The sequence below is a fragment of the Haemaphysalis longicornis genome, unplaced genomic scaffold (genome assembly GCF_048455015.1).
Source record: "Haemaphysalis longicornis isolate Haplotype H1 unplaced genomic scaffold, Haemaphysalis longicornis Haplotype H1 scaffold_9, whole genome shotgun sequence".
Taxonomy (NCBI): Eukaryota; Metazoa; Arthropoda; class Arachnida; order Ixodida; family Ixodidae; genus Haemaphysalis; species Haemaphysalis longicornis.
This window is the reverse complement of record NW_027526460.1, coordinates 135,886,996-135,910,767: the sequence shown is the minus strand read 5'-3', so window position 1 is coordinate 135,910,767 and position 23,772 is coordinate 135,886,996. Positions and strand designations below refer to the sequence as shown.

Genomic DNA, 23,772 nt, shown 5'->3' with positions numbered 1-23,772 from the left:
GCGAGCTAAGACGACAAGGCGAGCCCATAAGGTGCTCTGCACCTAAAAGTCTTTTAAAGGGTGTCGTAACATCACTAACACGCCTATATCCTAGCAAGAACAAAAGAAAGCATAGTGTGAAAGGGTGTTATAATATAATTAATACACGTCTAGCATAACAAAACACAAAAAACACCCTTTTCAAAGCTGTTAACTTGTGTTTCTGCAAGGTTGAGTGCTGCTAGTCATAGCTAGTGAAAGGTCCCTTTGACAGTGTAATTTATTTTACAATGTACCATGCACAGTTAGGCTAAAATTACCGAACATGAAAAGTATAGTTGATAGGTCATTATGGCTTATTTCAAAATAAAAATGCAATATTTTATTACGCATTAAACGCTTACACGACCGAGGCGAACTGTACAATCGAGCTTGAATTACAAGCCATCTTCCTTAGAATGAAGGCAGTGATGACGCCGACATCTCCAAAAACATCGAAGGCAGTAATGTATGCAGACAGCTTGGAAGCTCTCAAAACTCTTAGGTAACCACTTAAGCGAAACCCAACACTCTCATCATATAAAAAATGGAGCAAAACAATCAAAAATAGCCCTAATGTTGAAGTCCAGATCAGGTGGATTGCCGCACATAGTGGCAACACGGGCAATGAGGAGGCCTTACGTACTCGCGAGGGAGGGAGGCCGTTTTCTCTCACCCTTCGGAGTCGGTGGTTCCTTTCCTTGTATGCGAATCACAACCGGAAGACAAACGAGTCACACGGAAAAAATCGTCAGGGAGGAGCTCAAAACTACCATTCCGAAACTGCAGCATCCCGTACCGTGCACATTCCGACGGCGGCTGTAGTGTTCCTTACGAGAGCGCGGACTGGATGCGCCACCTCTGACAATATAGTGGTACGTTGGACGCACTACAGGCAATACACAAACGTGAAAAATCCGCCTGGCAGGCTGCCCTGCCATCAATGTCACAACGAATCACCGACCACTGACGATCTACTGTCGTTGTCATGTGTCAAGGGCATCCCCGGAGAGGGGAGGTATCAAAATCCCCAGAAAAGGGAAACAAAAGGGAAAAAAGAAACGGCCATTTGAAGTGTGGGCCAGGAGCGCACCAATAAACGAACGGCGCGCCAAAACCCCGAGGCATCATGGTCAAATATGGCAGTGCACTCGCCAGCCAATCAGAGAACGACGCGTAGGAGAACAGTAGCGTGATCACCAGATATGGACACGAACAGGCAAGGAACCAATGAGAGTACGCCGTGATCTAGCCCAGAAGGGTTTAAAGCGGAGCGCACAAAGAGAAGGGGAAGGCAAGAAACCAGGAGGGGGTAGGAGCACGTGAGCTTCAAGGAACGAGCCAGGGGACGCGGCATTGCCAACAATGCCTAACAAGCCTGGGCGGGAGCGGGCCGACTTCGCATCAGCTGCGGCATCCAAGGCGCACCAGGAACCTGTGTCTTCGTTGCCCCAGCGTCTTTGGAAGGACCTAAGATTGTGGACTATATTTCTTTCTTTTCCCCACCCCTTTCCCTCTTAGGCCATAGCGCCATCCTTGTGAAATAAATTTATTGATTTATTCATCCATTTTGAATTTTGTTTTCTGTTTTAGCAATATCGGGGTACATTGAAGATATAAAGGGGACAAAAAAGTTGGACCCTGCTTTGTGACGACAAAATTGCACATTTTGAATCCGGACTTTCACTCCGTCTGATAACAGTTCGAACCGGCGATGCTCCGTGAAGAGTTCAAATACGGGCTCATAGTGTCACCCACACTGGAGCGCAGTATTCGTGCGTATCCATCAAGGCTTCAACCATACGCAGGTGGTGACTCGTTCAAGCCTCGCATCGAGAACAACATTCTGTTCTCCCCCTACCCGCCTGTCGAGATTCCCGTCTGCTCTATTTACACAGCCGTGAAGAGATTCCTCAACCAGCCAGGATCAAAAATTGCAGTGGTAAGTAACGACTCATTTATCTATTGAGGCAGCGTTTCTTTCCAAAACAAATTAGTTGCGAGTGCAGTGCAGTCTGGTATACTTATCATTCTTTTTGTGCCGGGTGTTTTTCACGATGACCTTTAATGATAATCATGCAAGTAACGGCGCTTGAGCTTGCTTGCCTAGTCAGTAATTCAACACATTTGTTCAGTAGGCACCGATCGTTTAGGAGGTTAGGTGGCTCCGATGGAACTGTTAGGGGAAATATATTGAAGTTCTCTGTCGGAAAACATTTATGAAACAACTCCTATTTACGGGTGAGTTCTTTAAAATGCGTGAAGTGTTCGCTTTTTAAAAAAGTGAAGTGTTCTTTATCTGAAATGCGCGCACAGAAGCCTTGTGCACTGCCAGACCGTCCTAAGCGACTCGACACAATACGTAAGGAACTTTGGCAGAAGGAGGAGCGCGCCGCCGGCGATCCGCATACTACATGAAGCAAAAGTGGACAAGTACGTCCGCATTAAGGGGTTTCCGCCGCAAGCACGAGAGGTGTCTGAGTGAAACAAGAACCGGAACGGGACGGCACACGCCCCAGTGCGGGCACGCACCAAACACTACCGCGGCGGCCGTGGACTGCTGTAGTTCAGCATCGAAAACCGCATGAACCAACGAGATGATGAAGTCCTTAAGACTGAGCCGCAGGCTTCTCCTACCACACTGTAAAGGGCGGACAGAGCCCAGGCTGCTTTGTTCGGACACCTGCCGACGGGCACCCTACCCAGTCCAGCATTACTCAACAAGGCATACCCCGATACACACTCGAGTGACAAGTGTGCAGCGTTCCGCCGAGAGACGGCCACCTTCGCGCGCATGCTGTGGGACTGTACCAAGATCCCAAGCGAAGCAATGTCGGAAAGCATATCGCCCTGACTGGAAGCCATGACGAAAAGCGGAATCCGGCGATCCATGCCGGGCGTCTGCTCCGAAGACGACGTAGTACTAAGTTTACGCCCGCGCCGTACACTCGTATATATTTCGCGGCCTTTACGCTCGTACTGTATTTACGCCCGTACTGCATTTCCGACACTTACGGCATTTACGCCCGAACTGCATTTATGCATTTACGCCCGTACTGCAGGCATTATTAAAGTTTGTCCAGTCGAATCCAATTTGATTAAAATGGTTCGTCTTTTGCTGGTTTGTGCAGGTGGACTGCACCCAAAGCCTGACCCGCCAGGCGCTACTGAGAATGATCGAGTGCCACGCAGGTGGCTTCCAGGAGTTGGGCATCAGACCGGGCGACCACGTCTGCGTCCATCTGCGCAATACCGTTGAGAATTTCGTCATCGTGTTCGGCATGATCTTCGCCGGAGCCACAGTCATACTTTCCAACACCACCCACAAGCACCGTAAGCACGCACGTTGCCCGATAAGTTGTTACGTGGCTCTGGAAAGAAAAAAATCCAGGCGATATTTTGACTAGACAAGAACAAACAAGGGCTGTACTCTTCTGCTAAGTTATTTTCATGGGTTTCTTCACGACTGCCAGGCTGTCCTTTATCAAGTAACGTGCAGGTGAAACCCACTATGCGTCTGCAAGATCCATAAACTGAGCAAAAAAATTCGCTGGCGATTACAATACTCCCTAATGCGATATTTGAATGCAACAGCAGTGCGCTGAGGCAGCACTCACTCGTGGGCTCTCTCGACGGCAGCGATGATGATCCCCCACGTCTGCGGCGCGAAGTGCGTTTCGGAAAGGGACCACGACCCACGTATTGAGCCGACGCAAAGCGTCGCACCATCGAGCGCCTCGTGCGGACACTGCATACTGCCCCCTCCCGTCCCCCACCGCACCTTTTCGGAGAGGGCTGGCTCGCGCCGCCACGGCAAACAGCCCTCCCCTCCCAATTGCGCGACACTCTCATCCTTTGCTTTCTGTCATTGTTCGCTTTTTCTTTCACTCGTCGGTCTTGCCATCGTTCGTTGGTTACGCCGGCAACGCGGCTCAGCCCATTGGCGGTGAGGGCGACCACGGGCGGCGCTGCGAAGCATGACTCCGTGACGTCGACTTAGAGATTCTCGCATTTGTCGTCTGCTTCACTCGGGCTCGCCCTCCCTGCTGTTTCTTCGCGCTCGGTTGACGTCTGATGGTTGTCCGCAACACACTTTGCGTGTGCGCAATTTTTTATCATAACAATAGACATAAAATCGCCCACGCTAGCTCAAGGCGTAATTTGAAGTACAGTTTTAGATACCGCTGCGGAAGAAACATTGCCGCCGTCGCCCCATCCCTTCCGAAGCCGGTCATGTGCGGAGCGCGAAGAGTCAGAGCTAGGCGTCAGCTTTTGTATTCAACAATCGTTGTAACAAAAGGAACAGCCAACTGCTAGTAACCGGCAATAGCTAACATGCAAGACCAAAACAAATTCTACCCATTCGGGGCTCTCGGCTTTGGAAGAAGCCATTTATTCGTATGTAAAGTAAAACAGTTTTCGCAACCTTACCGAAAGCTCGAAAGTATTAATTGTATCACATCACATTATGTTGTCACTCCTTGAAAGTATGCCGACACGCATTATGTTCCGCAGACACGGCAGGTTGATATCCAAATAACCTGCTGCGTGTATAGGCGCGGGCTGACTTCATACCAGACTTCTAATCAGTATGGAGGTTTATTGAGCAAAACTACTCATGTCTACGGTAAACATACAGTAACACTATGCTTGTTCAGACCTGCAGGGATATTTTGGTACACTTTCCAGAGCCATATCTTTTGAATATTCAGATCGCACAGTAAAACTGCTCTTAAGAGGAGGAGGAGAAAACTTTTTTAACAGTGAAATCTCGCTACATGGTCTGTGGTTGGGGTCCTCAGTCCAGCACAAGAGAGGAAGAGTAATTTTCTTCAATTCATAGCACGCTATCCAGAGTAGGCCAGGACTTGTTCTTTACGCCTGGAAGTGTTGGAAAACAATTAAGAACTGCTTGGACATATCCATCGGTTTAGATTCTTGTTATACTGGAAACCGGCACGTACACTATTTATTGCGTTTGTGGGCGAGTATATGAAGCCGTAAACACCGTAACCATGCCATAACTGTTCGGGTTGAGAGTCAGTTCGTTATGATAACGATGGTTAGTATAAAAATTCGAGGCACAAAAGCCGCCTTCGAGTACTCGGGACAACGTTGTCTGCGCCGTTTCGCTATGGAGTAGCACAATTATACTTTCTCATTGTATCTGCATGTGAACAAACAACGCCCGCTGCGGATATGCACCTTCTTGCACGCAGCTGCGTAGCGAAAGCCAATTTGTGAAGAACGGTGTGTATCCCTACAGCCTGAGGAAAACATTCACACAAACTTTGTGAGCCTTCAAAATCTCCCAAAACTTCCTAATAAGACGTTTGTTGAGGTGCAGAAAAATAGAAGCGTTGGGCACCGAAAAAAATTCATCTGATACAAACCAACAACATTGAAGGAAATAGAACACAGCCACTTTATTTCCTGCCGTGCGATCGGCGTGTAGGGGACCGCTGCTTATTGCGTACATTCGACCGTTGAGCCTTCATAAGAGCATCTCAAAGCTCCTTTAGGGAAGCCTGCGCATTTTGAATACTTATCGAGAATCTCTGAGCGCTGAACTTCGGAGATAAGCTAGAAAGGACGAGTTAAAGACGATCGCCTCACCGATGCTCTGAAGAAAGTTGCTCTCTCTCCTCGTGTGTCGCGAAATTGTGAGGGATCCAGCTTGAACTTATTCAGAGTTCCCAGGAGGTGGCAAAAATAAATGCATTACTGGAAATCCGCTTTTTAATACGCTAAAACATCAAAGCCCGCGATTCCGGGCACGGGCGCTGCTGCTCCTCATTGGCGGAGTGTAGCAGACGACAGCGCCGCGAGTCCCTAAGCTGATGTCAGAGACAGGGGGCGCCATTCAACCATCTCACTGCCATAAGACAGCGCCAAAGGGCAGCGCCACTGGAGATCAGTGGGCAGCGCCCTAAAATTTCACGGCGTCCAAACGAGCGTCCGTGGCATTCGTATTCCGCCGTTATCAAGAAAACGTATGCGGCACAAGGTTTTACAAGCTATGATCTTAGATATTAGCACTTATGGCTAGATTTTTACTGTTTCCTGAGACAGAAATTTCGACCTTTAATCAAGCAAGTCACGGGCATAATAACACGCATTAATTCCCCCAGCGCCCTCTTACCTCGGAAAAAATGAAACTTCCAAAGGCTTGTAAAACCCCCAATTGTAGACAGTTCCGACGATATACAAAAGATTGTTTGCATCAGACGTCGTTCGCATCACGTGCTGTCTTTCAAGGTTCCATATTTCATTTTTTTCGGGTCCCTCTCACTTAAAAATGAAACGCTCTGTACGCTACTTATGAAGCTATTTCATTGAAATAGCACATTCAAGGTAAAGTGTGCTGATACAAGCGTGGCAGACAATTTGCTGAACATAGCTATTGTATTTCCAGTTCAGGCACGCCGTTTGGTTGCTGGGAATTGGCAAGCCGTCTGCTTCCAAACGCGTCTGTCCTACAGTGCTCCTCTAAAATATTTATTGTGCTAGTTTACTGTAGAGCGACTCAGGGCATACGTTTTTTCCACAAAGAAACACTGCTGGAGAGTGCTCCTGTGTGTCAACGTGCGCCCTTCTTTGAGGCCCCCTTGCAACGGTCCGGTCGGGATGCACAAGCGTAAACCCAAATCCTGCCGGCCGCTAACACAAGGGCCCCGAAGATACGGTCTCCTTTGACCGGCTCAAGCGTGCATGTTTCTACTCTGATTCCACCGTTATTTGTGCCGGTGCAAGGGCTCCCCATCCCACCACGCCTTCTAGCTATGTGGGATTCGTGCGCTCATGCCTGTCCGGGCAGATTCTGCTGGTGTGGCGGGCTGTAGCAGCTCGCAAGGCACATGCATGGAGCCCTGCACTGAAGGCTCCATTTTCTCAAGAATCGCTTCAAATTTTGCCAATCATAAGGATGTTTATTCCTCTTCTTTGTACGCCAGCGACCCACTCTCAGCGCTCTCTACTTAGAGGGGGCCCTGTAGCGTCCTCCTGTGTGTCATGGTGGTCCCACCGAAGACGACGACGGAGCGCTTGAACACGCGAGTCATGCGCGTGCGGGCTGTCACGGTGTTATGATCGAAGACATGGCGTCTACATGTGAGCCGTGAACGTGCACCTTTGCTTTCAGTGGTAGCAGGGTTGAATACTAGCAAAAGTCTGTCTGGTTCCTGTCTAGCCGTCCAGGTCGCGGGTTCGATTCCCGGCCGCGGCGGCCGCTTTTCTGATGGAGGCGAAAAGCAAAAACGCCCGTGTGTACGAGATTTCGGCGCACGTTAAAGATCCCCAGGTGGTCAAAATTAATCCGGAGCCCTCCACTACGGCGCGCCTCATCGCCTGCGTTGCGTCGGCGCGTTAAACCCCCCAATCAATCAATCAATGTCTAGCCGTCCAGGTCATGCAAAACTACACTAAGAGCGAAGCTGCTTAGCAAATTTTTAGGCTTTGGTCCGCAGTAAAAAAGTACCAAGAAAATGCCGAGCGCACGTCAACGTGTGCCTCTCGGCGACTGCCCGGCGGTGAAATAACAAGGAAATTCTGAGCGCTCCTGGGTCCGTGTCTCGCGGCTACCGCAGAGCATCCCAGGTACACCCATTCAGGGATATTGGCTAATATTGCAGCCATCACACGGTAATTAAAAACCAAGAAAATGCCGAGCGCACGTTTGTCAAGCCAAGCATATCCACTTAGGGAGATTAGCCAAGGTTGGCCCAAGAAACTTTGCATTCGCGGTAATCGTGGCAACACTTGCTCGGAACGAGAAAGGTACGTCATAGCGTACGCCTTTCTAAGGTGATGTTCAATGATTATCACTTCCCAACAAATGAAGGAAGGTCACACTTATAGAAACAAGGATGTAGTGAAGGTCGTATGGGCAGCGAAGAAAATCGGCGGCAATCGTGGACGTTAACCGTCGTGATGTTCGTGAACGTTGCGTACAGCTTCGCAACCTTCTAGTCTTCCGCGTTGGTGTGATCATCCTTCATTTTTGTGTACACTAGACACAGAAGTCTTTACTTGTTTTTGATGGCACGCCACAATTGAGCAGAATATTCTGTCTGCACGTCCTTCTCTGGTTGGTAAAGTATATAAGCTCCTAGGTCTTAGCAAAGCACATGTTGGGCAGGGCAATTCATGGTGTGTGTATCACTAAAGCTATGCTATCAGTTTGTTGATTTATTCGAATTCAAGGAAATTTCATGCCGTCTCTGAGCCGACGGCGATATTTTAACGTTGCAGTAGCTAGATAACCGTATATGCCTTACTGGGCCCTGTCGCAGACGAGCTTCTCTACCGCATGGACGATGGTGATGCGACGCATATCGTCACTGACTCTGGATGTGTCCGGAAAGTTCGAGACGTGTGCGACGTGTTAAAAATTCCCGAGAAGGTAAGAAATGAACAATTAGCCCATTTCTCTATAGTAAGAAAAAGCTTTCGAAATATTCTTATGACCGTGAGCACAAGTGCTTGGGGAACAGTGAGAAAAAAAAATGGCTCCAATCGACACTGTGAAGGTGGTTGGAAAGCAACGCTTTAAGTGACACTAATAACAATTGCCCATGCGGTGTCACTTGAATTTCCACACGTGCCTTTACAGGGAAACCAGAGGTTGTGCCAGCCATTACCTGGAATTCGCGGGAGCGGCGTCCCAATCGCAGCAGCAGTTTCGGACATGGCCGGGTTAGAGGGGCGGACGCCGCTGCTGTAGCCTGGCCGTGACTTTGGCGAAAGAAAACGGAGAGGAGCGTCTTTCGAAGGGTTAGACAGTGGAACCTAGCCATCCTGATGTGCTAGCTTGGGGCTACACCACCGCGTGACACAGGCGCTGACACCGAAACTATTCGGCATGTGAGCTGAGTGCTTCCCATTTATACCGGTTTAAACTAGTGTTATAGTAAATTTGAGAATTTCGAGAACGCTGAGGGAACTTTTATAATCGCTATTTATCAGAACCAGTTGCTACTTTTGGCTTTTGTAATACCTTTTAAAACGCAACCGAACTGGTAATCACCAATTTAGAAAACAGATTCCCATTTGTGGCAAGCTGTGCGCAAAAGGTAGAGTTTCTCTAGCTGCCACGTGTTTGTATGCGGTTTGTACAATTTGTTTTCCCACTCTGTAAACCAACCCTTAACTCATGTTTGCCGTACGACCACCTAATTCCTTCGGGTGCGGGTTACCATGGAGGTGCTGTCGAACAAGTTGATCAAGCCGTGTGACGGCACCGCGCAATGGAGGCGAAGCTGCCCGAAAACAGTCCAAACCAACCGCCGCTAAAGCAGACGACAAAGCCGTACCGCCGACGCACCCGGCGGCGGCAGCAGTCCCGCGCGGGGAACACTGGGTAAATTCGCCGCGCCATCTCTAGCGTGCTTCGTGAGTGAAACTCTCTGCCCGCCCTCTCTCCTTTCGTAACCACCTCCGTCGCCTTGGCAGTTTGTTGTCCCGCACGCCACTAAAGAACCGTTGGCAGGTGCAGCTAGAAAGTTTTGCTTCAAAAGCTTTATTTAGCAACATTGTGGGGGAGGTTCGTCTGTCCAGGGGCGCATTGGCTTTCTCGATTCCGAGAACGTCTTTTCTCTGTTCTTACTTAAAAGCATATAACTTGCGTCCTTCCTGTGCAGAACCGGTTCGTGCTGGGTGAGGCGTCCGGGTTCACCTCCGTCGCTGGATTTGAGCTTCTGAGCCGAGACGCATTCGTCGAGGTTCCCGTGTCCGATCCTCGGAACACGATCGCAGCCATCGCCTACACGGCCGGGACAACGGGGTCTTCCAGAGGCGTTGAGATCACACATTACTCTTTCGTCGCCAACCTTCTGCAGAACCAGTGAGTTTTGGTATATGTACGCACTTCTCTACTGCAGCCTTTGTGAAAAAGACTAGAGTAAGCACTAACATCGTCAAGAACGATATATCGATCAGCGAGCGCAGTGTGTCGTGATTCACACGAAACATAATAATTGCCAAATAACAGCCAGGCATCACCTCAGAATTCGAAAGTATGCGTTCCCGATTTATCCGGTGTAAACTTTCTGATTACTTTTGCTATCGGATTTAGTGAACGGCATCTACATTCCGATTATGTGGTATAACGCGCTTAATCTGCAGCTGTGCTATGAGGCGCGCCGTAGTGCGAGGGTCTGGATTTATTTTTACTACTTGGAACTTTACTGCGCGCTGAAATTTAACTCTCGGGCATCTTCGCTCGTCGCCTCGATGTCGCCGTAGCAGACACAACAAATAGCGAATACATCACAGTCATTACGGACGCACAAGTATGATGCCGCAACTCCCAGGTCAGTCGCATTTTACACTTCGCCCCCAAGATCCTTAGTGCCACCCCGAGGCTTCCCGGCAGCTATATCATTTGGGCCCCTGGACACGAGTTTCTCGACGAAAATGAGGCGCCACACGCCGCTGCACGAGTACACACCTTCCGGGCCCTTTCCTAAGAAGAGACCCAAGATACGAAGACCCCCCCCCGCCCCCCCCCCCCACACACACACACACACGAAAAGTGGGTAGACCGGCTGTCCAGATCGGACCTCTCGGCCCAGCGCATGCTGATGAGTATGCAAGGCAGCGCATGCTCATGCCTTGCACGATCAGCCAGCAAGGACCAGGGTCTTGATGATAATAAAGAAGAGGCTCACACGGGCACGGGGCACGGGCCTAGCTCGTGCCTCGCGCTCTTGGCAGTTGGTTCCCGATCAACGCAGCGAAAGGGCGACCGCCTGTCGGGCTCTCTTCTTGCGTCGCTATCCGCGACAGTAGGGTGCCGTTAAACCCGGGAGAGTGAGGCCACGAGCAGACTTGACATGATGTGGCGCACCCTTCGAGGATGCTAGGCCTTGGTTCCCCTGGAAGCTACCCAATACTGCGAGCCTCGGCGTCGAACACTGTCTGCCGCTCGCGCTCGTGCCGAGACCACCCGGTCGCCGGCTTTTAAGGCGTCTGCCATGGAGGAGCTACGCCGCCGCCATGACATTCTGAGGGTAGCCGTCCAAAGGGGCGTAGCTGCCATTCATTTGCTGCTGCACGATCCGCTCACATCTACCGGCTATATCCGATCGTACCTGCGCGCCGTAAACAGCAGGTGCGAGGAATAGAAGTCCTTCGATAGGTGCATCCATAAGTTAATCGATGTCGACGAGCTGGAAGCCGTTTTGTTCGAAAGCTATGAGTACGACAAAAGGGGAGTCGAGACCCGAACGCAGGTGTACTTCGCCAGACCCTCCGCGGTTGCTTCGCTAGTTGCTGCTCGGAGTACCGGAGCGCCAAGCCACTACTTCGCCGTCATCCGGCACGGCAAGACCGTGGCGCCCTCCGGTGATAGCAGGATAACCGCGGAGGCTGACAAGGTGGAGAACGTTCCCGCTGCGTGTGAGCCATGTGCTTCTCGGCGTCCGAACGTCCTCACAGATCCCGAAGAATCTGAATGTCAAGAGCAACCAGCGAGGAATGCATCGGATTCCCTCGATGGACGACTAAATCCACCCAGCCCGCCCAGCCATAACTGCGTCGTCGTACAGGACTGCCACGGAACAGACCTCTCCAAGGACCCCATGACCACGATGTACTGTGATGCGCACCCGTTCAGCGTAATGTTCTCCGACCCTTCGGACATCGCTGCCGCTCGTGGGGGTTCCTTGATGAGAGAGCACGTGGTCGCTAAGTGTCGCAAGCGGGCGTCCTTGTCACTTGTACGACGGTGGCCGTGTTGCTTAATTCTGGCGTCGGCTTTTCTTTTGGCATCTCCGCTGGCGTCAGCGCTTCCTGGTATTCCGGACTCTGATCGGCGCACCGGCCTTCCAATTTGGATCGCACAAACCGTCAGGTGACCCTGGTTGCGGAGAGCTCGTGGACAGCAACCGGGAAGCTTCAACTGCCACGCTTGGTATCCACCTGCGAAGCTCCTGGAAGCCACACCATCAGCTGCCACGATCATCGTTCCTGAGGCATGGGGGCGCAGTTCGCGATCACGATGTGTGCAACGGCGAATAGTCCACGTGTAAGCAGCTACATTCCATGCCGCCCAGCACGCGTGCCTGCCACAGGTACAAGACTGAGCTCGTCACTCTGAAGCGACAGCCCGAGCAGGGCGAGTTCCCCTCACAGTTGGTAGTGGTTCCCCTACGATCCTGGTGGCTACGGCGGACCGGAAAAAAAAGCAGGACGGCTACCGACGCACCGGGTATCAACTTAATGCCAGCAATGACCTGCTTGCTCACCAGCGCATCCTCTCGATCAGCCACGTCAGGATGTTCAATGAGTATGGTGAAGAGGAGTCCGCAGCCGTAAAGGAAGCTTGCAGGAGCAAGCTAGACCAAGAGTCCAAAATTACTCTGGCGGGACTACCTCGGTGTGTGGCTGATGTGATTGCATGGTCCTCATCTTCGAGATCAAGAACCGGACACTCCAGGCGAACGAAGTCTGCTACTAGCTCCTGGGAGAGTGTGGGATCCGACCATTTCATACGCGCTCTGGAAACAGGCCGCGTGAAAGCTCTATAAACAGGCCGAATTGCAACTGTCTGTCTGCATGGTCACACTGGAACATTTTTATGGTATTAAGAATATTATACCTGCTTCCTTCCCCTGAGCATCGTCAATCTGTTAGTGGACTGAGGGTGTGGGACGATGTACTTACGCTGGTGCCAGCTGCACCCATACTTTTCCTTCTTGATGTGGCTTCTACACTTCCGTCGCCATGCTCCACCTGAACTTTGTATAAGTAGTGCCGCCTCTAACCACCTGGTTCGATCAACGCACTTGCCGTGCATATGTAACCCCCCCGTGGCCTCCCATTTGTATTTATAGTGCTGGGCCTGCGCAGCATGGCGGCGGGGGAGTGTGTGTGGATCAGTGTTGTACACGTTCCTCCAAAATAGGAACGAAAGCTCGTTCCTCGTTCCTTGCCAATTTTGAAACGAGTTCCCGTTACAAGTTCCGTTATTGCGAAAGGAACGCGTTCATGTTCCATTTCGAAAATTGGAACGTGTCGTTACATTAACGTTACAATTAGGTTTTTAAATTACAATATAGTGTGGGATAATCCTGGGTCGAAATTAAGTGAGACATTTAAAACTCACATCGAACTAGTTATATTATAGGAATATTAACACCACCGGCAGCAGATTATCTGGAGATAAAGATAATCAAAAGAAACGCTCCTAGGCGAATTTTTTCAGGGAGCACCGGTAACTCCAGACGGCTCCAGGACATTACTGTGCAGGATATTTCGGTGCGGAAATTTCGGTGTACGGACATATCGGTGTACGGACATATCGGTGTACGGGCGTTTCGGTGCACGCACATTTCGGTGTACGGACATTGCGGCGACCAAATTATTCAGTGCTTGCCTGTTTGCGACAGCCGTTATATTTTTATTCCCGCCTAACGTAGGCTATGGACAACAATCTGGAGCAGTGAATTTATTTTCTTGATTGATGCCGTGTTCGATCTTTGCCAGGTATTTTTAGAAATTCTACATTTATATATTTTTGTTTAATACCTCTTCCTGGGGACACCTGTTATATGCTGCCGATTGAATTCTCAGCACACGTTTTTTTTTTTCATTTATGACAGGTTGTTAACTTATATTCGCTCTTTTTTAGCCAAGACAATTACCCTTGTTTACGATGGTCAACCGCCTCTTCTGTATTTTTTTTAATTAAACACCCTCAAATTACATAAATTACATGCACACTCTCAATATCCAAAAAGTAACAAACATTAGCTAGCCCCCCCAGAATGAAGAGAACATTATGAAGAGAATTACGTAGGCTGAGCTGCCTTGCTAAAATAAATTCCTGAACACTGGTCTAGGATATTGCCGGGGAGGAAAAACGGGCTTTTTGGAAAACAGCCGCAGGTTCTAATGTCCTAAATGCTGAATAAGCACGTACCGGTTGTGCATACAAATTCCACCCATTGTGTTCGGGACAACCAACCTTCGTTTAATGTTTACAAGCCTACATTTACCACATTTTAATTCTTTGTTCTAGCGCCCGCCCCCTCCCACCTCCCGCCCGTACGCTCGAATCTCGACCAGATTTTTTTCAGCCATATTATTTTCGGTTTCCCCTGAAAATCCTACTGGCGTGGTGGAGTTCACGGTCTCCGAAGCGTCACCGCAGTGATTTTTTTTATTTTTTTTTTATTTTGAACATACTGCTAGCCTCTTAGTGGAGGGTTTTGCAGGAATTGGGTGATACATTCAGAACAATGACATAGCACACTACGCGTTTAAAACAGAGAAAGAGCTTTACATTCACCATTGTCGCACGAAACCTCTATAATGTGACACAAAAACCTGCCCAAAAAGCCGCTGAGAACACAATGGCCACTATCGTTTGCTGGCTACGCCCTTCCGCACGTCGCGGTCATATCGACGGCGCCCCCACTCCAGGAATCGCTCTTTCTGCGCCTTCAGTCACCCCCTTGGGAATTAACTCATCAAGTCGCGCATATCATGGACAGCCCAGGTATACATCGCTTCCTCCCATTATAAGGAGCAAAAAAAATGAATAGGCTATTGTGACGAGAGCGGCAACAGTCGTCTTCAAGTTTTCGAAGTCCAGTCGACGCAATGGTGAAGCACAAGTGACACCCCTCTCTCTCTACTTAGGGGGATGATTGCCGGCGGGGCTCAGCTTTCCCCTCCCCTAAGTAATGCCACCGTAAGTGCGATCGTTAGTTTGTTAGTTTTAAGTAGAACTGACATCGAATGCAACGAAGGCGATATTGATTGAGAGAATAATTAAAACGAAATGCACACGCGCCTAATCAACCTCGTTTTTCGTTTTTCTGTTGTTTTTTCGCGGAGGATTTGCTGGGGGGGGCGGAGGAATAGACTAAAAGAAGCAGTGTCTTGCACCGTTGGGTGAAGTGAAATGAAAGCGCTTTGGTAACACTTAAAGTATTAGGGTTGTTCACATGAATGTTAAAATAACAAGAAATGGTTGAATGGATCCAAATTATCAAAGTTAATTTTTACCATCTGCTACAGAAATTGGGTTTCACGTGGCAATGCTCCGCCAGGGTTTAGCGTTTGTTTCCACGAACGGCGGCGCAAGCACAAGTCTCGAACGTAAAATCATATCAAGTCACGAAATAACAATATTAAAGCTAAAATGTTCAAAGAATGCCTGGAACATCCCCTCACTCAAAATGTCGGGGCCAAGACGTCGTGCACCCAAATGTCCGTGCACAGAAATGTCCACACCGAAACGTCCCGGACCGAAATGTCCGACACCGAAATCTCCGACACCGAAATGTCCGGATCTCGTTTAGCAGTCCGTCCGTTTCGTTGGCTACGTTGTTACCGAGCTGACCGCGACCGGTCTGCTCCTGAGCGCGAAGAAGGTCGAGTAGGACGGGTGTGGAGGCACAGACATGGCGAAGGCAGGCCCACGGAACTAATCCCCCTACCGCGACGAATGCCCAATCGCCCAGCCGGGCCCCCGTCAACCCAGTAACAACGCATGCGACAGAACGGACGGACTGCTAAAACTCTCTATTCTCTCCCCGCCAGACAACAATTCTATCAGCCAGACGCGCATTCTGGCCTCCCCAGACAAACGATGAAGGGTGAAAAGCATTCTCCCGGCTACCGTATTCACCCATCGAACGCCGCGTAAGCAACCAGCATGAAAGCAAGCACAAGCTGCGGCCTGCAGCGTGGTTATTCCCTGCCTTTGACCTTCGAGGAAGCACGTACGGCTGAAGGGCGGGCAAACTGACCATCTTATAGGAAGAGAAACGCAGTAGCTCTTTGTGGATTTTTGTACTCGAGCTTTGGCATCAAAAACATTCAAATCCTAGCGATGTAACGGCAGGAACGCCGTTCCTGCCGTTCCTTCAAAAACGTAACGAGTTACCGTTACAGTTCCACCGACCCTTAATGGAACGGTGGCGTTCCTCCGTTCCTCCAAAAAGGAACTAGTTCCAAGAACGCCGTTCCTTGTAACGCCGTTCCGTACAACACTGGTGTGGATGACTATAATAAAGTGGCTCACAGCGGCACGGGTCACAGGCCTAGCCCGTGCATCGCGCTCATGGCAGTTGGTTCCTGATCAGCGCAGCGAAAGGGCGACCGTCTGTCGGGCTCCCTTCTTGCGTCGCTATCCGCGACACAGGGCATCCCGGATAGCGGACGCCCCTCTCCCGCCCCTTCCCCTCCTCCAGCGGTGCTCTCTCCATCTTGGACCATTACGCTCAACATTAAAGATGTTTATTCTCTTTGTCGATGTGAAAAGTAGTCGCTAAGGCTGGACAGAACCCATTAAACAGCGTTGCAAAATCAATAATCGGTGTGGGCAAAGCAGCCGCGAAAAACGCTCAAAGGTAATCCCTGCGTCATTTGCCGCCCACGAATAATTAGCGGTAGTCGGTGTTTTATTATACCGAGCTTGGCCGGTTCTCATCCCTTATGAACACCGGAAATTTTTCTCGTGCGGCTTTCTTTCTCGCCCAATCCCCCTACCTTCGCTAATCACCCAGGTGTGGGCTCTGCGAATAAAACCCTATTTTTTAACTGCTAATGAGGGAGTACTCTCAAGAGTACTTCAGAGCTCCGAGCGCATGGCAGATTCAAAAACGTGCGGGAGATTCTATAATAACTTCCAACAGTAGTCAAGCTACAACGGAAAAATAAAATTGTCCGCGTGTCTGCTTCCTTAGCTGCAAATGTCGTTGAAAGCGGATAGTCCTATGCCGCTTTTGCCACGTAAATGCATTTCTGCTCTCACCCATTCAAATCTCACGCTATTCCCTTCCTGTCTGGCGCCCCTCACTGTAAACACAGTAGACGTTTGTTCTTCTCATATCAACATTCCGGTGTTCAACCTCTCGCCTGCCGTCTATTAGAAGCTTGCGGACTTGGCTGTTGGACTTGGAATGAGTTCGCAGGATATTTTCTGTTTGGTAATTTGTAAACGCCAAGCACACACCTATTTTCAATTATGAGAAAACTGCAAGTACCAGCTATGTATTGGCGTCTTCCCTCAAATGGGAAAAGAGCCTTAGTTTTTGCCAAAAATGTTGACAAGAGTAAAGTATTCTACCAAATTTAGTGGTTTCTAAATGGTTTACCTATTTAACCTCCAGTTTCAGAATGCCTAGATTTTGCAAAGAGGCTGAATGGAAGTACAGACAGACAGACAGACAGACAGACAGACAGACAGACAGACAGACAGACCAAAATTGTCGGGTCAAGTAGTTTAACAAACTCTGCAAGTCTTTAAGTCTTTTTTTAAATCTTTAAGAAAATCGCAAGTGCCGCTCATCAAGAAAGCAGAAAATTAAAAGAACGAAAAAAACTCCGAAAACTTTTTTTTTGCCTGCCTATACATGCTGTTACAGTTCACTACTTTTCCTTTTCGCAGGGCGGTAACGGCGTCGGATGACACGGACGTATTTTTAGCCTGGAATCCCATCACAAACATGATTGGCTTCCTCTTCACAATGCTCGCGGCGTGCGTCGGTTCCACGTGCGTGATCACCTCGCCCACACTCAGCTTCCACGAGTTCCGGAAGGTGTGCTCCAAGTACGAGGTTCGTCGCCAGTCCATCAAAAAATATTTGCAGCTTGGTGGCTCTCCTCGCATCTAACCACGTGCAGAGGCTTTCAAAGTATTTATGGTGAAGCATTTGTGTGTGTGTGAGGGAGGGGGGTGGATGGAGATGGTAAGACACGTAGCGTACCGATTGTAGTTCAACTTCCACGGCACTGCCTCGGGACATTAGCAGTCACGCTTGAATGTGAGACATGTTACCACCAGAATCCGCGAGTTGAGCGTCATTCATTAAACCGAGTACTCTTGCAGCTCTGTGATCGGATCATAAAATGTCCTGTTACTGCCCCGATGAGATTAAATCTCTGCTTAACGAAACCCGAGCCACACCTATGTCTTTCATTCAGTTTAATGCCCGCAGTCTCTCAAAACATTTTCAAGACATCATCGACTTCTTTACAACTGTAGATCATTGTTTTTCGGTCGTGTGTTCTTCAGAAACATGGGTAATTCCCACCGATGCAAATTTGTATGGTATCCCCCGATATAATGGTGAATTTAGCTTCCACGAAAACAGTTGCTATTGCGGCTCTGCAATATTCATGCTTGATAAGCATTAATACATTTGTAGCAAGGACATTTTCTTCAATTGCACTAACGTAAAATCTATGTGGTTAGAATTCGGTTAATCCTTTTTGGAAACAAATAACGAAAGTACAATAGTCCCCACAATATATAGATCTCCATTATATATAGACAAAAACACCTTAAACAAGTACAAAGTTATAAGTACTGTATTCTTATACTCTTTTTCCACCAGCCAGACCAAGTCGTATTGTTTTTTCGGCATCGGCGAAAGCTTTCGAAGGGCGGATCTTCCATTATCCCATGCCTATGTGTCTGAATTTGCAGGTATCGTCTCTGTTCAGCTTCCCGATGCGACTGCACTACCTGGTGCGTGAGATGAAGCTTGCGAACATCCGCCTGCCACACGTGCGCAAGGTGTGCGTGGGCGGTGGCCGGGTAACGGAGGAGCTGGCCAACGATGCGAAGATAGCATTCCCCAACCTGCGCAGCTTCCGCAGCATGTATTCCCTCAGCGAGTGTTGTGGCCTGCTCGCCGCTCCCCCGCAGTCCGAGCTGAACCACACCGACCTCGGCTTCCCCACTCCAAACGTCGAGCTAAAGGTGACCGCGTCTGTTTTTATTACTGGAATTATCGTACCGGTACCGCGCTGTTGTTTGCCCATTAAAAAGTAGCTATTGCCTGAGTCACAAATGAACTAAACGTTGTTTACAAACTATTGAGCCGCGTGACTAAGAAGGCCCTGGGCTGACCGCCTCTGGGACGTGACAGCGCAATCGCTTACTTTAAAAGATTACATTAAAGAAACATGCCCTTTGGAAGGCGGAAGGGGCGTTGTGCTGGCGACCCCCCAAAAATCAAAAGCACCTGCGATCTTGGTATTGGAGCAGGAGGGCAGAGATGGCTGCTTTCCTGTCACGTTTGTGAGTGGTATGCCGTTTCGGCAGTAAAGCAGAAAAAACTATGTCTTTATCACACACGTTTTAGTTGAACTTGTCAGCCACATTCATTCGGCAAGCGTACACGGTGGTAACTCGACGGTATCATCATGAGCTATCTTCGTGACTTAGACCCAATCCCCTCCTTCGATTCGCCACTATACTCTATACGTGGTTAGCTTAGGTGCACAGAATCATATTTCGTTTCTCGAGAGCATACGCATTCTTTCAAAATACTATATTTTAAAGAGCTGCGATGGCTTCACTGCACAGTACAGAAGTAGTATCCCACTGGCTAAACTGGAATTATTATCAGGAAACCTGTTCGGTTGTAAGGAAAAGCACCTTGTTCTTGCTGTTAGCACAGCGACTGACTATCGCTTATTTGTCATCAAGCATTCGTTTTATTCGCACAGTTCCTGAATGTGAAGAGTGGCAAAGCTGTGGGACCGATGGAGCAGGGCGAGATCGCATTCCGCACTCCGTCGACAATGCGCGGCTACTACAAGCGGCCCCTGGATACGGCAGAGACCCTCGACTCTGAGGGCTGGTGCCGGACGGGTTAGTAGCCCGCAGTGGTGCTTGTGTCAGCAGACTTCAGTGAACGCTCTGTTTTCAGCTTAAATATTTTTTCTTAAGTGTTCTGTTTTCAGGGAAACGAGCGAAGTTGCACTTACGCAAGGGAATTAAAATGGAGGTGTGGTAGTAAAATACTGCATAGACAACTGCGAAACTGTGCTACAACGCCCGAAATAAGCCGACTCCCAAGTTTCCAGCACCTTGAGTTAAAGTAGCGACATTGGAGCATGCGACACACCTCACGCAAAACGGGCGCGATACGCGACACACGTTCCGTATACAAAACACTCTCTTTGGCTCTAATTTCCAAAGGAAATAGGGGTGGTATTATGCACGCCACAACAAATCAATTTGCAACATGAACTCCGTGGTGTAACGGCACTATTGATATGAAAACTGCAGTCTGGCTATTCGCTACCCCTGCCCGCAGGCGGATCAGATGTCGGTATTCTTTGTTCGAAAGCAAGCACGTGTGCAGATAAAGATTACCCGTGATAAAGAGAATGTAATGCACCCTGGTGTCGGCCACGTCGACTTCCCTGTCTGAGTATAAATCATGCATTTGTTTACAATGCGGTTGCGTCGGCGCTTCTGGCGTAACAGAAGAAATCGCCCCATTGTCACGTGCTTGAGCACTGCGGAGTTCGTTTTCGGCGCTGAAGGCGGGTCATGTCTTAGCCTGGGTTGTCAGGATGTGTGAGGCAGGGTGTCGTGGTAAGGGACGCGTGATTTGGCGCTCCCCTCTTCTGTAACGGAAGAACGCTGTCCAAGAAAATGTAACGACTGCGGCAGCATATGGCTTTGGCAGCTTGTGGGCGTCATTTATTGTTTGCTGCTACGGTCTTGTTACTACTAGCGGGCACCCAATGCAAGCGTCTTCGTGGCTACAACGCTACACCACCGGTAAAGTCGAGGCCGTGGTTGTGTTGGGCTCGTGTGGGTGAAATATGTATTGCGCGCTATGTTAGCGCACCGCGTGTCTGCGTATTTCGGTACTTCGCTATTACCATAGATTTTGAACCCTGATTACACTGGCGTGACTTTTTCTCTAAGAGATGTACAACACTCCGAGTAGCTTTCGCATGTTTTCTAGAACGAAATTGAACGTGTTTATGTCACACAAATGTGGTTTACGATTGAAGCTCTAAAGACTGTAGCCTGGTGCCACGTTTTTTCACCCACGCTGTTCGGACGACGTTCACCTTAATGTTGAAAGTTCGTCTTCGGATAACGTGGCTATCAGTCTGATTACAGTTTTGTTTAAACCGAATATGCTGAAACCGACACCCGTGTGGTTGGCCTATATCTAGTAGCTTCTTGCATGCGCCTCTTTGCATCTGTTTCCTAAACTTATGTCTCTGCCAGTGGTTGTGACAACGCTACTGCGGCAAAAGCATTCATTAAGATATCAGCGCTCTTAACAAATGCTCATCGTGCGTTCACAATTTCCGCTATCCGTACAGTGTTTCTCCTCTTACTGACTGCACCAAGTTCCCCAACGAAGCGTCGGCAAGTACAATTCCGCCACGGCTCGCAGCTGCGGCGAAGTACTATGACCAAGAAACCCAAACCTGGGCCATCCAGCAGGCCTCAGCGGCTCTTGAAATACAAAGGCCGAGCGAAACCGCCGGGACGTTGCCCCCAAGGGCGACCGAACGCGGGAGTAGCACGCGCCGTAGTGGAGTAAAGACCACCCGCTGAGAAGACGTAAGGGCCCGCGTCGCGGCGCCATTTAATGGTGATGTCGCTCTGCAGGTGACTAAATAAAGTTGCTTCTATCTATCTTCTCCTCTTACTCCTTAAAAATTCAGCTTAAAATCTTGTTTGAACTCGTGAACAACTTTTCCCCCTGATGAACAAAAGAAACATGCCATGCAGTAGACGTCCAAGATTAGCTTCAAACGAGAAGGGTCCGGTGCCCTGTAGGAACTGATACTAAACAAGCAGGAGCCGAAAACGCGTATCCCAACCTTCTTCTCTGTGATCAAGTGAAGGAAGATCGCCCATTCCCTCAGAGGTGGAGAGACGCGCTAGAATTGCCGTGATGGCGCTCCTATAAAAACCGATGATTTCGCTGTAACTTGTCTCCCGCAGGCGACGCTGCGTACTTCGACGAGTCTGGCCGTGTGCACTTCGTGGAGCAGCTCAGAGAGCTCATCCACTGCATGGGCCGTCAGGTCGAGCCCGAGGAGCTGGAGCAGACCGTGCTCCACAAGTGCCCCAAGGTCTGCGAGGTAGCAGTGGTGGGCCTCCCGCACCCGGAGCACGGGGAGGTGCCCACCGCCTTCGTCGTCGTCAGCGATGAGTGCAAGGGCACGGTGACCGAAGACGACATCAAGAACGCGCTCACCGGTGCGCGCATACTACGTTCACGGCAGTGGTGTCAAGAGTGCAGTGCCTACTTCGTTTCGTTTTTAGGCCTTTAATTCCCAAAGCCGCGCTTCGTAGTGAAAAGAGGCTCTGGGAGCCATTGTTTTGGTATAGGTCACTGAAAAGTAGGTTAGCAATCATGCCATAGTCGTTATGTCCCACTTTGGCAATGTTTATTCAGTGTTTCTATGAAGGCATGAAATGTGGAAGAGTAGAAAAGCACCGGCCAACACAGGCGGCTGCCGTCAAACTGAGCTCTACTGTTCATGCCACTCTTTTAGTTATGGTTAGAGCAGTGTCCTCCAGAAAGGGGCTAACAGTTTTCTTCTACCATCGCTCACTGTGCGCAGGCGTGCTCCCCGTGCACAAGCAACTGGGTGCCGTGTATTTTCCCGAGTATCTGCCACACACGGAAACCGGGAATGTGCGGAGGGCTGCACTCCGTCAGGATCCCGTATACAGGCAAGGACGCAAAAAGCGTATTTGCACGTACACCCACATGCCTTCTCCTCTAAAACTGCTGAAGAGTGGCATGCGTGTTTAGATTGCAACTTAACTCCATAGTGACTCTGCTTGAGCACAAAAAAGTCACTGCACAAGAAACAAAGTGGGCACATACACAGTGCCGCAAATGTGTTGTCTTCTCTTGTGTCGCGTTTTTTCGCTGTTATTGGGCATAATGCATCGAAAGAGTTACATATTCAGACAAAGGGAGATTTTTAATTAACAGTGAAGAGCTCCGTCTTGCTAAGAGCGAGGGTGGCCTCGAAGGTGGGGAGTAAGAGTTTCCTACGTTCATGGTAAAAGTAAAAGAAAGGCTCGGGTTAACACTTTACACCTGCTTGTTTGTCTACAATCGGCCGATCACTCGAGATGATCGGTTAGATCCTAGCCGCAGCCATCTTCGCCGTAATAAAAATACGTGCTGAACTGATTGAATATTGCACAATCTCTCTCGCCGGCAGTGTCAGCCCGAAAGATCTCCAAAGGTAGCACAGCTCGTTGCCCTTACGCAGCACTGCTGAGCGATGTGCCTGTCGTTGTAATCAATTGCACTACGTAAGCGTCTCCCAAGGGATGGGTTTGTCCCTCTCAAATAAGGGAATGAGGTAATAGGGGACATCGTGAAAAAGGCACTTGTTTAGTTTGTACTGCAACGCTGTCATTACCGCTGCAATTATGATAGAACTGGCAATGCATACAGAAAACGACATTTCGAAACAATGTTTAATTCTTTCCCTTATTACGCAGGCAACCTGGCAGGTATTGTGCCTCCATATTGGATTCCCAGTCAACTTCCCGCACGCAATCGCCCTTCGATGGTAGTGCGAGTGGTTTGGCTCCCGTCAGAACTGCGTCTGCTCAAGAGGTCCGCTGACTCCCTCGGGTGGCCGCTGGATCTGTTCCCGAAGGAACTACAATAGCGTTTTCAAAAGACAGTATAAATTCGCAAAGTGTCAGCCCGTTCAAAAGCTTCTCGATATGAAAAGCAACGGAATAACCATTTTTACGAACCTTGTAAAATCTTCACTATGGATTTTAATAAAAAGAGCATTTGTTTTTCAACTTAAATTGCTGATCACCAAATGTCCGATACTTGTCTGACCGGTGATGTATGGGCAAGCACTTTCAGCAGCTATGAAAAAATGAAGGGAACTAACACTCACACCTGAGACTTGAAGGTAGCGGAGCTGTACGCAACCTTCGCAACCATCACGACGGTTTTAGTGTACGACAGCAGCCGATTTCCT

General features: G+C 49.3%; 1 protein-coding gene across 1 annotated transcript; it reads left to right on the top strand.

Moving 5' to 3' along the window:
* The first annotated feature begins 1,732 nt into the window (after positions 1–1,732).
* On the top strand, positions 1,733–23,479 carry LOC144153452 (uncharacterized). The gene is made up of 10 exons (XM_077685095.1): positions 1,733–1,960; positions 3,150–3,351; positions 8,310–8,419; positions 9,657–9,859; positions 17,420–17,588; positions 18,461–18,736; positions 19,489–19,633; positions 21,746–22,003; positions 22,372–22,483; positions 23,273–23,479. Exons 1-10 carry the CDS (start codon positions 1,733–1,735, stop codon positions 23,397–23,399), a joined length of 1,830 nt encoding a protein of 609 aa, XP_077541221.1. The 3' UTR covers positions 23,400–23,479.
* The last annotated feature ends 293 nt before the right edge of the window (positions 23,480–23,772 follow it).